The sequence below is a fragment of the Urocitellus parryii genome, chromosome 14 (assembly GCF_045843805.1).
Source record: "Urocitellus parryii isolate mUroPar1 chromosome 14, mUroPar1.hap1, whole genome shotgun sequence".
Classification (NCBI taxonomy): domain Eukaryota; kingdom Metazoa; phylum Chordata; class Mammalia; order Rodentia; family Sciuridae; genus Urocitellus; species Urocitellus parryii.
This window is the reverse complement of record NC_135544.1, coordinates 10,489,364-10,507,898: the sequence shown is the minus strand read 5'-3', so window position 1 is coordinate 10,507,898 and position 18,535 is coordinate 10,489,364. Positions and strand designations below refer to the sequence as shown.

The following is an 18,535-nucleotide window of genomic DNA, read 5'->3' as shown; positions in this document are numbered from 1 at the left end:
ATTAAAATTTCTATGCTTTAATGTTACCTTTTTTATTGGTTGTTCAAAACATTACAAAGCTCATGATATATCATCTTTCATACATTTGACTCAATTGGATTATGAACTCCCATTTTTACCCCAAATACAAATTGCAGAATCACATCGGTTACACACTCACATTTTTACATAATGCCCTATTAGTAAATGTTGTATTCTGCTGCCTTTCCTATCCCCTACTATCCCCCCTCCCCTCCCCACCCATCATCCCTCTCTACCTCATCTGCTGTTGTTCAATTCTCTCCCTTGTTTCCCTTAATGTTATCTTTTATATTTACTCTCCTAGGGCTATTATAATATATAAATATTTATCCTTTTCCATGTTTGAGACCATAATCATCTTCCCCCCCAGCTGTAATGGGGCTTAAGCTGCATGCATACATCTAAATGTTTGATCTCTGCATCTGTAATAAGAAAGAGGGTTGCTGTGGAAAGTGTTTCATGCTGCTATTTGTCAATTTACTGCTGAATCCATACCTAAACACATTTATCTAATTGAATAGTGTATTTTACTTAGCAAACTAATGAATTAAAGGCAATAACTTTTTAAAAATTGTTGATTGATTTGATATTGATAAATGGATTTGTGTGTGTGTGTGTGTGTGTGTGTGTGTCTGTGTGTGTGTCTGGTGCTAGGGAATGAATCCAAGGCCTCCCATATGCCAGATAAGTGCATCACCATTGAGCTACACCCAATAATATTTTAAATAGAAGGGACAATAATTACTTGTCCTTTGAATGCACAAACCCATCAAGGCTGTAAGGACAGAATTCTTGCTTTTCAACAAAATGCATTCCTGCAAATCCTGTCCTAATGTAGCGATAAAGCAGCTTATTTTATCCCAAAGGAACAAAGTTGCAATTAGAAGAGTGTGTGTGGTTTAAAATGGTGAAAGCTTCAGTATAAATCTCCAAAGTACAGACTTTTAGAGCAGAGAAGTGCTTCACAGGTCATAGGGCATAACCTTTTATTACTGACCAAGAAACTGAAACTCATATTGGACAAATAACTAGTCTGAAGCCCCATGGCTCACACAGATAGCTCATGACTGGCCTAGAACCTAAGAGTCCTAAAGCCCTGATTTTTGTTTACTATGTTTCCTCCTCTTTAAAAAAATCCAGCAAAACATGCAGAAGAGTAATGAATATGTGGATCATATGAAGAGCCCAGTGTTCAATGTTTGTATGTAGTACACAAAAATACGGTACAAAATTTGGTATAAATTGAAAACATAATACATTGTTCATGCTAAATACTGTGTTTAAAATATAACCTTCAAAGACATATAAATGTGAGTTCTTTTTTTAAGTTCTATAATTGCTTTTGAGGATGGTTCGAATGGCATGAATCTCTTGAAAAGTCCAGGCTATTTTTTAAAATTCTGTTATTTCTGTTTACTATATATATATTTGTTCTAAGAATAAAGCATATCTGAGCATTTCGTAGGTCTAGAAAAGGGAGCCATACAAGAGAGGGAGGGTAATTAAAGGAACAATTCCCAGGAGGAAAGAGCAAGGGCATGGGGAAGAAAAGATCTGCTGTGAAAACAAGTTTAGTATGAACAGAATGGAGATCTGACCAGAACCAAAAACATTTAGGAGAATACTGCAAATGTTCAGGAGACTAAATAGCAAGATACAAAAAAACTCCACTAAAATGGACACACCCTCCTGCCAAGTCTACCAACATTTGTGGATCATGAATTATAAGCTGTGCCCAGATTTCTCTCCGCCCCCACAATAAATTAGAAAGTCTGTTCCCAACAGTCATTTTTCAGTCACCATCTGTGTCCAGCATCCATCAGTCTGCACAGTTAAAATGATTCAGAGTTCTTAAAGCAGTCAGTTCCACAATTCTCAGGGTACAATGCATCTTTGGTGGTTTTTGGTTGCCATTTTTAACTGGACAAGTCTGTAATGTAGTGGCATCCCCTCCTCCACCAAAGAATCTTAATTAAGCTTCTCCAGAGACCTTCACCATAATTGTTCTCATTAACAGAATATCTGCAAAATTTTCTGGAAAAAAATGCAATGTGGGTTAGGAATTTCTATTTTTTTTTTTTTTTTAAGGAGGACTAAATTGCTCTGTCTTGCAAAAGCTAAGTTTGGCTGCAGACATGATGATGTTACTTCTTCTTTTGTGGTAAAACTTGTAAAACCTCTGACTAATCTAAAAAAATGGGACAAAAAGCATTGTCATGTAAACCTTCAAATCCCTTCTCCCACTGGGTTCAAAGTCCCAAGAATGGAATTCCAGATTCAAGGTCCAGAGAAATTTTTAGGCAATAGGTCCTCTGGATCCTGCAGTCAATAAAAGGGCTTCCTGAAAATTCTCCAGATATCCAGCTTCTTCTGTCCTACATTAATAGGAATTAGAATCTAGAAAAGAAATCCAGTGCAAGACGTGTGGCTGTTGAGATGTGTGAGGGTTTTCATGCTTTGCTTTGGTTTTGTTTGTGTTTTTGTCCTTCAAATTCTATTACTATTTCATAAGAAACATAAATAAAATGACTGTTATAAGGTTCAAAAGAGGACATGGAAAGTGGGCTAAGATACCTTCATAGACCAGACAGTCAGGGAATGTCTGAAATGTATAGGGCAGATGAGGTGAGATTTATGGTAAAATCTAATAAAGCCGTGGATTTTGTGCTCCATAAAGCAAAGAGGGAGCTGCCAAAGAATTTTTTTAGCAAATGCCCCCAAATAATGCTAAGATTATAGGAAGAAGAATCTTGAAAATGAAATGGAATTAGTAAGGCAGGGAAAGACCAAGGGACAGCTACAACACTTCTGTATTTTCGTAATGTGTTTTGTCCATCCCCACTAATGTGGTCATTCTGACACATGAGAAAGCAGAGTGGGCACTGGATTAGAAGAATCAGGGCAGTGGCCAAGATTAATTACGGCTACTATCAAGGAAAGGTTAACCCCCAAGGCAGAAGATAAGTCACTCACAAACCCTAGAAAACTGGCTGGTTGGACACAGAAAGAAAAGAAAAGCTTCCCCATACTATTATAGAAGCCAGATTTCCTATAATTACAGTTTTCACTATTAAAAATCATCAAATATTAGAGTAAAATGAACACAGAAAGTATCAAAAGTCAACAGAAGAATTAACCCCGGAGGAAAAATGTATGCACATAACAAAAGACTTCTCAGTAATTATAATTAGTAGTTCCCCAAATATTCTACAGAGTATGACATCCATAAAGAATCAGAGTTCTTAAAAATCAAATACATGATTGATCCACAAAGAAGCATACAAGAACCCCATCTCAGGTAATGGGCTGAGTAGAATAGACCATGACTTGAAGCTCAAATTTGTTGGCTGTCATCTCAATCTGAAAATGTAAAGAGTTACAGAATTAAAAAGTATGAGGGAAAAGTTAATAAGCTAATAAGCATGGAGGACAGATCAAGGAATACCAAGATCTCTCTATTAGAAATCTCAAAAAGAAAAGAGAGAGCAGATGGAAGACAGAAAATAAGAAATAAGATAAGAAAATTTGCATGATTTGAAGAAAAATATCAGCCATCAAGTGCCATGCCAGAGAGAGAAAGAGAGAGAGAGAGAGAGAGAAGGAGGGAGAGAGAGTCCTGTATTTAACTCTATACAGGAGACTTTTCCAAAGTCCACAGATAAAGAAAAAAAAAATAAAAGTTTTAGGAAGGAAAAAATAGGAACACATAGTAAAGAAAAAAGTCTACCTCACTATGTCTCTCATTGTTTATATGGACTAGTACAAAATAATGTCTTCAAAGTTCTAAAGGAAAATAATTTTGAACTAGAATTCCGTGCAGAAGTTACAATTTCAGAAATATAAGGACTCAGAAAGGTTGTCACATTAAAAAACTTGGGATTATAGGCATGAGGCACCATGCTTGGTGGAATTCGGATTTATAACTAGGTAATGAGAAAATTGCTTTAAGCTAAAGTTCAGAAGGATTTGATGGCAGCGATGGCAAAAACCAATCTGAATAGACATTTCCTCGGAGTTTTAAGAGAAGTGGCAGAGGTAGGGGATAAAGCACAGCCTCGGGACAGGGACACACATGGAAACAGACTGGGAAACACAGAGGACTCTGGTGGAATAGATTCCTTTAAATGAGGAGACACCAAAAACCATTATCAGAGAATATTCAGAACTTTACTTTCCTAGGAAATGATAAATGAGTATTAATGGATACACTTCTGGTAGTAGATGACTTTGTTTATATTGTAAATTATTTTGATATGATTTTAAAGCAAGTCACAATGGACAGCAGGCTTCTACTTTCACCTTTAGGAAAAGCTTTATAAGGCTATGAATAAACCACAAATAATACCTGCCTTAGAGGTCTACATTATTCAATCAAGGTAATCTTTCAATGAAAGCCACATTATGAGGAACATTAGTTGACCAGTCGCATCTTAGAATCTGTGTAATAATAAGTGCGCTGTACCAGGTGTGGTTGGACCAGAATAATTTCCCAAACCATTGTTGAGATTTATTCATCCACATTTCTAGAGAAGCACCTCAAGGCCCAGTTTGTAACTCAGACCAGACCACAGGAAGATGAATAGATGCAGGAGCTCCAGGAATTGCCCTCACAAATGGCATGACTTGGAGGCCTTTTTGAATTCTGTAAAACCAACTCACTTCAGTGGTCACCAATTAACTTGGGCAAACCCACATTTACTCAGGTTTCTCCCATCAATGATGCTTAATATCTGTGAAGACTATACAACCGCGGCTCTTAGGATAAGCAAGTGCATGTGGATTCTATGCACATACTAGCCACGTGTCAGTTCTAAAGTGTGATTTTTGTCTTTATGGTATGTCTTCTAAATGGTTCTGGAGACTTGTTCCTAATGGTAGCTATGTAGCCACATCTTCAAAGCAGGTGTGAAAATAAGAACCAAGCCTGTAACTGACACTATTAGAAAGAGCCACAGGAAGATTCGGTCCAGAACTTGAGCTACAAATTTCCAATCTTGTACTACCTGCAAAGAGAAAAAGATACCTCTCATTCAAGATGCTGGGCAACTATTCTGAATTCTTTAAGTAATTTAAAAAGAGTAATATTCAGATTTGTAGCACTTAAGTTTTCAAATTCACCTAACACATTGCACATGATAATAGGCTCAAATTCTATCCAGTGATTTTACTAATTGTGCCCAAAGAAAACAGCTTGTAAGCTGAATATACAGAAATACTCTCATCAATATTTAAAAAGTAAAATAAAAACAATAGAATTATTTATGTATTTATAAACATTACTTTTTCCACAAATGAAAAGCTAATATATCTGCTGCCACAGGTCCAGAATGACAGACACTGCCACAGAGAAATGACCAGGGGAAGACAGGCATTCTTAAGGGAGAGAGGAAATGAAGACCTTATGTAGCTAGAAAGGGAAATTGGGGTGGAATAAACACTAGGCTTAACTGAGAGAGGTCAGAGCAGGATCAAGCAGCAAGAATAGTAAGTCTGAAAGGGAAGAGTGGGTTCCCATATTTTAAGGGGAAATAAATGTTCCCTTTCTACTGGTCCCTGATTTACCATGGTTCAACAGCAAATTCTCAACTTACAATGATGCTACAAAGATACTCATTTAGTAAGAATTGTACTTCAGATTTCGAATTTGCATCTTTCCTGGGGCTAAGGATATGCAGTGCCATCCTCAATCTTGGTTCTGGCTAATGTAGGGATTCTGATGGTGAAAATTTACAGGGAAGCATTCCCCGGTGAGAAAACTCCCAGGGGTAACATGCACCCTGTTTCCCACCCTTACAATGCCCGGTAATCTCTCTTAGGATCTAATAATATAGCTAATATATGTGCAATGTCTAACTGTATAGCAATGCCCTGAGATGCCTCTGCCTCAGAGCCTCATCAAGCCTTGACCTTGATTGCAGGCACATAGCTCCTGGGAGTCAAGGACTTGCTTGCTTGATAACTACAATGTTTCACCAAGCTCTCTGCTCCTGGAGCTGCCTGCCTAACAATAACTTCAGACAATGGACTTTATTGAGAGCTCACATATGTTAACTGTGAAATGTAACTGCAGAATAAGCAATCTTACTGATACTCTAAACAATAATGAGGTTATAGTACTAATGACCTAATGTAACCTATTGATATAAATAAACGTGGCCACTTGGATGAGGAGCTACTCTGCCACCTTCCCTGCCTCTGCACCCTGTCTGTGTCTCCTTTATTATTATTCCTTACAGGCTAACATCAGCTGCAGCCCCTAGTCAGCTCCACAGTTAGGTTGGCAGTTTGGCGTAGGGGGACAACCAACCAGAGCTCTGACGTCTGATAGGTTAGTTAGATTCAATGCATTTACGATTTATGATATTTTCAACTTATGATGAGTTTATTGGAATGCAACCCCATTGTTAGTTGAGGAGCAAGTGTATATGGGATTCTGTAAAAATGGAATAGAACAGGAAGCCGGCCTGCCATGTAAGAGGGGAGCCAGAACACAGATTGCTACTGCAGGAAGCTACTGGCATTGAACTGAAATGTATTCCGAGCTTACAGAGGTTAAGAAACAAGACCTTGGGGAAAATGCACTCAAAGAAGATACATTATAATATTTAAAATGTCAACCTTTTAAAAGTGCTGGGATCATTAATGACTTTGAAGTCAGGAGGAAAAGATAAAGCTAGGCAAACAGGGAAATGGGCCCCTGGGCAACTTTCTGTGCAGCAGAGCACAAACAGCTGCAGGTTTTTGCTCAGAAACTTGCAAAAAGGCTATTCTTAAATCAGTACCAACGTGACCTGGAGTGCACAGCCTCTTCAAAGAAGGAAAATGCCTGATCAATACTTTGATCAGACTGAAGCCTGCATGAATACCTTGTGGACACTGAGTGCCTTATCTAGGATTGGGCCAGGAGCTGACTTCCTTAAACCTCTAGATCCATATAAATCCCTGGACAGTAGCCATTCACTAGCAACCCTCTGGGGTCCCCTTCCAGTCACAGGAACTTAGCTTCTCTTAGCTTTAATACATTCTTTTACTTTGCTTTTGCCTGTTGCTATCCGTGAATCTCATTCTTTGAATTTTAAGACAAAGAATCTACCCAACTCCAAGCTCTGTATTAAAATTTTACTCCTCTTGTCTGCATTATTCTGAATTTTCCAAATTCCCAATAGTAATCACATGTCATTTTTATAATTTTAAAAAACTATTTAAATCTTTGCAATAGTATTTTTTAATGATATAAAGAAAAGGCACACAAAACTCCTACTTAATAGCCAAAAATGCTTGTTTTGTAGCAGCAGTAATTTTTCCATCATTTAAAAAAAAGTTTTCAAGTAGATGAAAAATGTGACAAGCAGTGAAGGAAAGGTCTGTGTAGGCAAGATAAAATATAGAAGAATATTTCCAAAAAAAAGTTCTGTAAGCTTATTTATGGGGCCAGGATCTTGGCATTAATTTTCACCAATTTTAGAATACAATAATTGAACCCTATAAATTGGTATAAAGATGGGACTTGTTTAACCACATATGCTGGGCACACATTGCATAATTTACACTTTCTTTCATTTATTCTTCATCATACTCTTTAAGGTAGGTTTTAGAAAACAGAAGCTACAGTTGAGTAATCTGTTTACCTGTTTGAAGTTGAGTCATACAGCATGGGTGTAGGATCTGAGTCTAGCATGATTTTGAGTTTGAAATCTACTTTTTTTTTTTTTGAGGTAGAGTCTCACTGTGTCACCCAGACTGGTCTCCTACTCCTGGGCTCAAGTAGTCACCCTGCCTCAGCCTCTTGAGTAGCTGGGACTAGAATATTTGCCACCACATTGTTTTATACTTTTTCTTTTAAATCTGTATACTATATAACAAGATACTCTTCCCTCAACAAAATAGCTAATTACTAAATTTTATGTTAATTTTAAATTTTATTCTTTCTGGCTCCCCCCCTTAAATACTATATATGAAAACATCTAACATCTCATGAAAAATGAGAGAGAAATGACCAGACACCAGGATATCCATTTGAAAAAGCATGATTTAATTATTTAAAATAGAATTGAGGAATTATAAGGAATCATGCTTAGTCTACTAAGATCCCTATTGTATGTCAGGATTTGTTTTAAAATTTGTGCATGTAAGGATGATAAATAATAATGTCACATTTTAAGCAGTGACAGCATTGTGTTGCAAATAAAAGTTGAAATAGTAGCCTTTTGCACAACTCAATGGCAGCATTGTTTTTTTAAAAAAAAATGGTTATTTTTTAGTTTTAGGTTGACACAATATCTTTATTCTATATTTATGTGATGCTGAGGATCGAACCCAGTGCCTTATGCATACTAGGTGAGCACTCTACCACTGAGCCACAACCCCAGCCCCATCAACGGCAGCATTATTGTAACTACAGTTTACTCACCTGGCTGATAAAATGTTCTTTCTTCACATGTCTTGAAATGTATCTAATGGACTCTGCAGCTTTTTCCAGAAAAGCAACCAGAACTTTTTCTCCATTGCTAAGCTGCTTCTGTTTCTTTTTTTCCAGGGCTTTACCTTTTACTACTGGTTTACTCTCATCTTTATCTGGGAAAGAGTAGCGATCCACATGGTCCTTCATGCAGAGTAATTTAGGAAGTTTTTGCAGAAATAGCCTCTTCACCCAAGGGGCCATGGGATGGTAAGTCGAAGAAGATCTGTGGTGAACATTAATTACAAAAACAGTAACAATAATGGACAGGGTAACGAAAATCATAATGAACAAAAGGTATTCTCCAATGAGTGGAATGACTTTTGAAGAAGATGGAATTATTTCTTCAATTACTAAAAGAAAAACTGTCAGAGAAACCAAAACAGATGTTGATAATGAAAGTTTTTCACCTTCATCGGAAGGTAAATAGAACACAAGAACTGTTAGAAAAGACAGACCCAGGCAGGGGATTATCAGAAAGAGAGTGTAAAATAAAGGCAGGCGTCTCAGGACGAAAGAATAAGTAATGAATGGATAGGAATATAAACCATCTCTTCTGTTTCCCTTCATTCCTCTTGCATTTAGTATTTCCCATTCTCCATTATCAAAGAAGTCTTTTCTGTCAACATTTTCATTTATCAAAATAAGGTCAACCATGGTACCATCATAAGTCCAGGATCCAAACTTCATTGAACAATTCTGCTGGTCAAATGGGAAAAATGTAACATCCATGGTGCATGAACTTTTATAACTGGCGGGAGGGGTCCAAATGACGGTTCCATTCGATTTTACTATGACCTTGGTCATGAGGGAGCCTTCAAAACGTCCATCCGCACTGTCATAAAAGTAGGTTCACGTTAGTTAGTTGAGCACTTATTAGTTCTTTAGTTTATTAGTTACCATTATTATATTCCTACTAGTTAATTAGTTTTTAAGTTAGTTGAACACCTTTGAGTTTGAGTTTTTTCCCCTCCAACACAGTACTACTTTGCTTTTATTACTTTCTTACTACAATGTTAAACACTGTTTTAAAAAGAAACAATTATTTTGTGAAACCCGTGAATTTCTCTTGATTATTCTGCCCCAGGCTTCTCTTTTTCTTCTTCTCTTTTGCATTTGTTGCTTATGTTTTTGCCCCAGACTTTTCTATACCAGTGTTAATATATCCAATGTGACCTTCTTCTGTAATACTTACTTTTCAAAGAGAACTATATCAGGAAGCCAGAGAGATTCTGATGGAACTTTGATTGAATGAATTCCACCATATTCATCAGGATTCCAGCATAATTTGTGGTCTGTCCATTCCTGTAGGAAATGAGTTTATTGTAATTTTATTCTGAAAATTCATGTTAGACATTAGGATATTTAAGTTTCTGTTAATTTGCCAATCCATTATTTTGTTAAGAATGGGAAATTCACCAGGTTAGACCTTATAACCCTGCCTGGAAATCTGGAATACAACTGATCTCATCTAGGCCCACATCTTGTCTCCTTGTTGATTTCAAAATCACCAGATTTGCCTCACAATGAAGAGGTTTAACAACAAATGCCACTGATTCCTAAAGTATCTTTTCAGCCTATTTTCTCTTAAGAAACAAACAAAAGAAAAGCAATGATAGATATAATTCAGTTTATTTTGGGAGGGCTGATCCAGTGAGGTTGTCATCTCTCGATCATAAGTGAACATCACTCAAGAGTCTTGGATTACCATCCACATATTATTTTAATATGAAATATCCAGAGGGATGGGTGTAGCTCATTGGTAGAGCACAACATGTACTCTGTGTTCAATTCCTAGCATGGTTAAATCTGAGTTTATTTTGCAACTCCTAATTATGGTTTAAATTTATATGCCTAATATTGTTATCCTCCATATGCTTACATTTTTCTCTTCATACAGAAGAAATTATTTAGCATGTTTTATAGGGCTGTTGGAACCAGATCAAAAAAACTTAACTATTAATTGACTGCATTATGAAAGTCAAGAATATGTTGTATGTTAAGTATTTTTTGCATGTCTCTTATAAATACTGAATACTCTAGTTTTTATTTTGATATCCCCATAAATTCTAAACTTGGATTTCTTCTGATGTGTAAAAAAAATATTTGCCTGTCTTACGTCTGTAAATGAAAACATCCTTTTTAGAAGTTGCAAGCATTTTGGTACTTCATTGTGCCTTCTAATGTAGTTATGCCTGGAGTATTTTTGTGCTGAAATACAAATTATTTTGTTATACAAAGAAGAAGGAGGAGGTGGAGGAAGAAAAGGGGAAGGGCACAAATGAGGATGATATATGGATGACCCAGTTACTGCAGAAGTGAACTTTTATGTTAAAATTTTGGATCCAGACTCTTATGAAATCTGACCTGAAAATTAAAGTCTTCCATTCCATTGTCTCTCATGAGGATAGTTGAGTAACCATGTAGAATAATGTTAACTGACATTTCCAAGAGTTAGAAGGGAGTGCCCAGCGTGGATGCTTCCTGGAGCCCTTTGATGCCAACTTTGCCATTAAAAAGTCAAGAGCTGGCAGATGGATGACTCCACTAGGAGGTAAAATACTGAAATATGCATGATGCCTGTAAAGTGATGGAACTGTAAATTCCAGATGAAACACTATCTTAAACAAAATTTGATCTAAGACAGAAGCCTTTTAAAAGCTAAAATCTAAAGCATAAGAAAAAAAAATACTTTTATCATTCTTACATAGGTTGACAATTTAAAGTATTACCATGTGCACTTGGTGCTCTAAGGATTCTCTATTTACCTGGCAGTTGTTGATTTTCCTGTCTCTATAATTTTACCTTTTCCAACATGTCCTACAAATGAAATCATGCAGCTTGTCGATCCTGACCTCTATTTAGCAGTGCATTTGGAGTCCTCTATGCCGTCTTGGCAGTGGTTTCTTCATTTTTATGAGTGAGCAGTATTGCATTGTATGAATGTACCACACTTTATCCCTTCACCAATAGGATATTTGGATTCTTTCAAGGTTTTGATGATTGTAAATAAAGCCATTGTTAATGTTTAATACATTTGGGGGGTTAAATAAATTCTTATTTCTCTTGGGTCAATAAGATAGGATGGCTGGGTCATAGTGTTAGGGGACAGACAGGTGAGAATGGTGAGAACACAAGGTTACGGAAATAATTCTATAAAAAGGGCCCACTGGGCTGACCCCCATATGCTTTTTTACTAAGAAACAATTTACCGGTTGCCCTGATTGGCCTCAATGAACAGCCTATGTCACATTCCTCAGCAAACTACCTGTTACCTGTAGGAGAAATGCAGGCCCAAAATAATATTGATATAAGGAACCCAAGTTACAGTGAGGCAGGAAGATTTTGTGACCCTTTTCATAGACCAGATTTCAAAACTCAGGAAGATAAGGATAATTCCTTCTAACCATAAAATCAGAAGAATATATGGTTAGAATTCAATTAGAAGTGGTCAGCACGGGACAAAGTGACCTAAAGTTGTGACGGCAGTGGGTACTCGAAAGTCTGATGTCATCTTGCTGTCAGTCAAAAGTCTGGAGGTGGACCTAGGTGGGATCTCTGGAAAACCTCTCTGGGATCCCCAATAAAACTGGAGTGCAGGAGAGACACACTGGCTCTCTCCTCTCTGAGAGGACCCACACTCTCCCTTAAGAGGGACCCCTTTCCCTTTTCCTATCGCTTCAATAAACCCATTCCTGTGACTCTGAGTGACGTGTCTGAAATCTTTCTGACTTGATCTCAAGAATTAGGGTTTGATGGTGCATGCCTATAATCCCAGCGGCTCAGGAGGCTAAGGCAGGAGGGTTGCGAGTTCAAAAGTCAGGCGATAAGCAATTCAATGTCTCTAACTAAAATACGAAATAGGGCTGGGGATGTGGCTCAGTGGCTCAGTGCCCCTGAGTTCACTCTTCAGTAACCTCCCCACCCCCCCAAAAAAAGAATTAGTGTTTGAAGGGGGGGATCTTCATGCTGCCTCAGTTTCTCAGAAGTCCCCAGTTCTGTAACAATAGAGTAACTATCTACTTAACGATAGAGTAACTATCTGTTTAATTTTACACCATACAGCCAGCTTTCCAGAATGGAGGAGTTATTTTTCATTCCCACTAGCCGTGTATGGAAGTTCCAGTTGTTTTCATCTTCTCCAGCACTTGCTATCATCACATTGTTAAGTTTCTCCATATTTAAATAGATGTGAATGGTGTCTCTTAGTAGTTTTTATTTATTTATTTTACCTTTATTTTACTTATTTATTTTTATGTGATGCTGAGGATTGAATCCAGTGCCTCTCATGTATGAGGCTAGTGTTCTACCGCTGAGCCACATCCCCAGCCCTCTTAGTAGTTTTTAAAATGCAATTTCCTTATTTACTGTTCATGTATCTTATTTAAGGTCAAATCTTTTGCATATTTTTTTACTTGGGTTGTTTATTTTCTTATTACTGCATTTTTAGTCTTCTTTATACGTTCTGGATAAAAGCTCTTTATCAAATATTTCATTTGCAAAGATTTCCTCACAATGGACACGTGCTATGTTTGCCACCTCCCAGTCATTTGTCACTCTGGTAAGAAGACCCCTTTCATTGTAGGGAACCACCTTGTCCCACTCTCAACTCAGCAGCATTGGGTGAACAGAATGGAAGTGGAAGAGCCAGTAAACTTTCTATATGCTGATGCTAATTTGGATTAGGTTCCCTTTCTCTTGCAAGTAAGAGGTTCTCAGTTGATCCTAGGAAGAAGCTGAGTGGTTATCAAGCTGCAGCACACAGCCAAGAACACCAGAGACAGCTAAGCTTGGGGAGTTTGGCCAGAGCTGTGCTTTTATACTCTAGGCCCATCTTTAAAAAAAATAACATGACTGAACACAGCTAATGAGACCAACCTACAGTCCTCTGTTTGGGGCATAAAGATTGCTGGAAATGAAATTGTCTTGTTCTCAGATCCACTTTGCTTCCTTCTACAGACACATGGATTTTTACCTACACCCAGCTCTTCCCTGAAAAGCAGGAGAGAGAATGGCAAAAATTCTAAGGTTTCTGCTTTGTTGCAAACTGCAGCAAACAAATACCAATTCTACAAATTGTTCTAAGGGAACTGGGGCAGACCTCAGGGGGAGAGATTTCTAAGCCAGAAAGATTAATCTTGCTTACCTGACTTCCAACAGTAGGATTAGCAGCTGTGGCCAGGGATAATGTGGATGGGACTCACGGTTTTTGAGGAATTCATTTATTTAACAAATATGCAAAGCTTCCCCAGCACTGAGCACTGTGCTTGTACCTGCTGTAATGTACTCCTGGCCAGGGTCTGATTCAGAAAATAAAAAAGCAAACTAACACATAATACCCTTGTTGTTATGGAGCAGATGGATTGGGCGCATGGTACAGAACAAAGGAGTAGATAGGGCAAGTAATTCTGATGAGGTGACATTTCAACTGAGATATGAAAGGTGAGAAGCAGTCAGAGCACTAGGTGGTGGTGTGGGGCAGGCAGAAGATTGGCTGTAGGTGGAATAGCCTATGTGAAAGCTGATATAGAGGAATGAATGAATGAATGAATGAATGAATGAATGAATGAATGAATGATGTGTATGAATCCTTGGGGATATGAAGAGATCTATAGTGCGATCAGGCTGCATTCCTAACCATATAGAAAAGGGGGCTAGGTGGGACTTTGGTTAATGCTACTTACTTTGGTATACTTAAAACAGGAAGCACACTGAATTAGAATTTAAAACTCTGAGTTGCACATCTGGATTAACCTTTGCTATTTATACAATTTAGACAAATCACTAATCTTTACCCTTTATGCTGTAGTGCAGGGTTGAGGGAGATATTCCTCACAACCTTGGTGACCTTTCATAACCAGCACTGAGTTCATTCCTGAGATGCCCATGGGGGTGGGAGGCAACCAGTTTCTACCAGATTGAGCACTTACCATGGGCTGGGTCCCAAACCCCAGGATGATTGTGGGTGGAAAACAGTACACATTACAGGGAGTGCTGTAGCCAGCAGCCAGCTGAGGATTCAAAATCCAAATCCTCTATCTTGTGCTCTTAGGAGCTGTGGGATATTTCTGGTCATTTCTCTAAAGCCCTGACTGCAACTGGAGATTAACCTCCTGTCCCTCTCTTTTTATACTAAAAGATTAGAAATAATATCCCATGTTTGTGTAGCATGTTCTAACTAAGACTCTCAAAGCCCTTCACAAACATCAGCTCCATGTTGCAGACGTTCCTGGTTTGAGAGCTGTCGTTTTGCAGGAAGCAAAGAAGACAGACTGTATCCGAGCAAAATATCAAAAGTTAATCCATGACTAAGAAATTTTTTTAAAAAAGGAAAAATATTCCAAGTCTAGGTTTCTTAACTTGGAAAAGTGCAATTTCAAACTCATATCAAGTCCATATTCTCTTAAAATTGTCTTTTTTGACATATATTACCTAGAATATCACTCATAAATGCCTATTACCACAATGCAAAACCAATTTTTATTTAAGTTGAAATCATAAGATGTTTTTACTGTAAATAAATTCCTCAAATGATTCTTCCTGTAATACTAAGACTAAAAGGTAAAAATAAGCAAATTAAGTCATGGGTCACATACCACATTTTGGTCAATGACAGACTATATATGTGACAGTGGTCTCATAGATTATAATGATGCTGAAAGATTCTTATCACCTGGTTGTTAGGTAGATTAGTTGGCCACGAATAAGTGGGTAGAGGGAAAGGATGATGAAGGATAGATATCAGGCCTATGCACCAAGAAAAATCCAGGAATCATAAAACTGAAACAGTGGGGAATGTAACTGGGCAAGCATTTGGGAATGAGATCTGAATGTCTAGTCTTCCGCAAACTGTATAGAATTATAAACCCTGGAGGGAATTATTACTTAAAATCCTGGTGACCTTAACTGAAACAGATGAGCATCTGAGAAGTGGTTTCTGGTATATGGAAACATTCCCCACACACCATCTACAGCTAATTATAACCCCTCAGGGGCCACTATTTTTTTTTTTTTTTCAGAAAATGTCATCATTATCTCTTGCAACCAAGTTACTGGAACCTTCCCTTATTATGTAAACTATGCCACAACCATCCTGTCTACCAGAATATTGAGACCCTCACAAAGAAAGCTTGCTGGGAGCTATCCAAAGGGTAATAAGCTAAATAAGGGGGGACAGGGAAATCGAGGCTGGAACCAAGGACTCAGTTTCCTTAAAAACTCCAGCCTGTGAGCACCATACACTCCTTTCTTCAAGGTGGGTGTGCAGTTCATATGCTGTACATTACCTTCGCTTCTCACTTTCTCTATTAAACTTTTGCTTATGACTTTATGTTTCACTCAAATTCTTTGCAATGATGTCACAGTAACTGGAACCCGAGGACTACAGTGCTGTCCCAGCTCAATTTGGCCCCCAGTTCTGGAACATAGTGACTGTTACGTAGGGTTGTAGTAGGATGCATTCCTCATATTTGTGGTGATGTTGATGTGAATGCACCTACTGTGCTGCTACTTGTATTCAAGTATAGCACATACCACTCAGCACATAGTAGGCTCTAAGTGAAAGCTCACTGACATTCACTGTCATAGTGATTATTCATGATAACATGGAGGTCAAAGAGTTCTACCCTTGTGTCACTAGAAAAAAAGGTGTTATGGTTTAGATGTGAGGTGTCCCCCAAAAGCTCATAGGTGAGACAATGCAAGAAGGCTCAGAGGAGAAATGATTGGGTTGTAAGAGTTTTAACCCAATCAGTGAATTAATCCCCTGGTAGGGATTAACTGAGTGGTAACTGGAGTGGTAGGGTGTGGCTGGAGGAGGTGGGACTTGGGGACAGGGTAATGGGATATATATTCGTATCTGGAGAGTGGAGTTTCTCCCTGTTTCCTGATCACCAAGTGAGCTGTTTTCCTCTGCCACACTCTTCCGCCATGATGTCCTACCTCACCTTGAGCCCCAAGGAATGGATTGAGACCTTTGAAACTGTAAGCCTCCGAATAAACATTTCCTACTCTCCAATTGTTTTGGTTGGGTTCTTTAGTCACAGCAGTGAAGAAGCTGACTAAAACAAAAGGTGATTTCTTCCATTTCCTTTAAGATGCTTACAGTGCTGTTTTCCTAACCTTGAACATGGTGGTATAGAATCTGAGGGTGCTAGGGCACTAAGACCTTTCTCATGTAGTCAATATTAATAATATATTTATGGTTTATAGGGTTTTGGTTACTCTCTGGAAGTACAAAGAAGCAAGACAAACAAGTTTGCAAAATAAAATCAATAAAATAAAAATAGGCTTTCTCTGGATGTCACTATATTTGTGCTTTATAAACACCTTTGGCTGAGAGGATAGAAAAGGAATGTTTAAATATATACCATAGAAGAATTATGAAAACAGAGAATCAGATGAGAGGATTAGGTACAGAAACAAACAAACAAACAAACAAAAAAGCCCCAAGCATGTCAGTTTTGTATGCTACAATGGAACATGCTTTGTTTCACATATGTAGAATTTTATTCTCTGTGGCTATGAATTAGAAAGCATTGGTCAGGCCAGGCACAGTGGCACATGCCTGTAATCCCAGTGGCTCAGGAGCCTGAGGCAGAAGGATCATGAGTTCAAAGCCAGCCTCACCAATTTAGCAAGGCCTTAAGCAACTCAGAGAGACCCTGTCTCTCCATAAAATATAAAAAAGGGGGAGGAGACTGAGGACGTGCCTCAGTGGTTAAGCGTCCCTGGGCTCAATCCCATTACCGAAAAGAAAGCAAGCAAGCATTGGTCAGTATGTGGGAAGGAAATGAGGAAAGAGGAGAAACTGAGCCCTTACGTCTTCATTTTGACTGAGGTACTCTGGGATCAATGCAAAGAGTTTCCAGTAGGTTGGCTTGGGTGTAGTAGTTTTGGAAAGTCCTGTTACTGGGCATACTATGTGGGGTTCACAACTTCTCTACCTTTTAGGTTTGCAGAACTTCTGTTTGTCCTGAAAGACCCAAATTAAGTATCTTTTCCTCTTGGAATTTTCCTTGGCTTTCTCCCTGTCTCACTGTCATTTTTGTATTGCCACAGACATATACATTATATGTACTTGTATTGCAACAAGTACATACAAAAAAACCTTATATGTACTTCTTTTTTGGTATTTATCATATTATAGATGTCATTATCATTATTAATTAAATATTTTTTGCATACTAATGTTTTTTTTTTTCTCCTTGAAGGCAGCATTTGTCTTGGGAGTTAGTTAGCAAAGTGCCTAGTACTTAGTGGAGATTATACGACATACTCTTAAATACTGTTGAACAAATGGAAGATGGAATGAATATTTTCTCCTAAATATCCTTCTATACCAGCTCCCTTAGACAGATGTCCTGGAGGTTGAAGGATCAAAAGTTTTGAAGACCAGGATTAAGAAAGGAGAAGACAGGAACGGCACTGAGAGGAAGACAGGACACCTCTGTCTGTTCCATTCAGTCTAAGATAAGGGAATGAGTCCTTTATAAAAGCCAGACTTCACTGAGCAATGTGTGACCTGGGACAAGTCTCTTCAAGTTCCTAATGCTCAGTAGGAAAATAATAGAGAGTAGGGAGAGTAATAAAACTAGAAAGTAGAAAGTAGGGAATCAAATGAGATCATTCCCATGACACACTCAGCATGGTGCTTGAGAACTTAATCACTCAGTAAATCTTAGTTATTATTATTAGCTGCGCCAGAATGGAAATCTGCAAAAAACACCAATGATAGCAGTTTGTTTAAGCATAAATTTTGTTTTATTGTTATTATTATTTGTGATACAGGGGATTGAACCCCAGGGCCTCTCATATGTTAGGCGAGTACTTTGCTACTGAGCTCTATGGCCAGTATTCTATGCCATTTTTTATCCTTCATCTTTCTTTACCCTCATAGCCTTAAGAAAAAAAACAAGGTATAAAAATCACATGTAAGCTGAGGTCAAATGCCTTCTTTTTCTGTTAACTTCCTAAGCCTTTACACTTTAAAATGTACACTATATTTTAAAAGTGTCGGTTTTCTCTCTCTCCTGCAAGCTCAAATATAGAACTTCT

At 37.9% G+C, this 18,535-nt stretch overlaps 1 protein-coding gene across 1 annotated transcript in view; it reads right to left on the bottom strand.

The window, feature by feature from the left end:
* Window positions 1–4,630: 4,630 nt before the first annotated feature.
* LOC144250226 (neuronal acetylcholine receptor subunit beta-3-like) overlaps window positions 4,631–18,535 on the bottom strand; it is a 31,508-nt gene continuing 17,603 nt past the window's right edge. The window contains exons 4-6 of the mRNA XM_077792719.1: window positions 9,675–9,784; window positions 8,432–9,314; window positions 4,631–5,024 (exon numbers count right to left, since the gene is read on the bottom strand). Of these exons, the coding sequence (XP_077648845.1) occupies window positions 4,890–5,024; window positions 8,432–9,314; window positions 9,675–9,784 (1,128 nt within the window). The 3' untranslated portion in view covers window positions 4,631–4,889. The remainder of the gene's footprint in view (window positions 5,025–8,431; window positions 9,315–9,674; window positions 9,785–18,535) is intronic.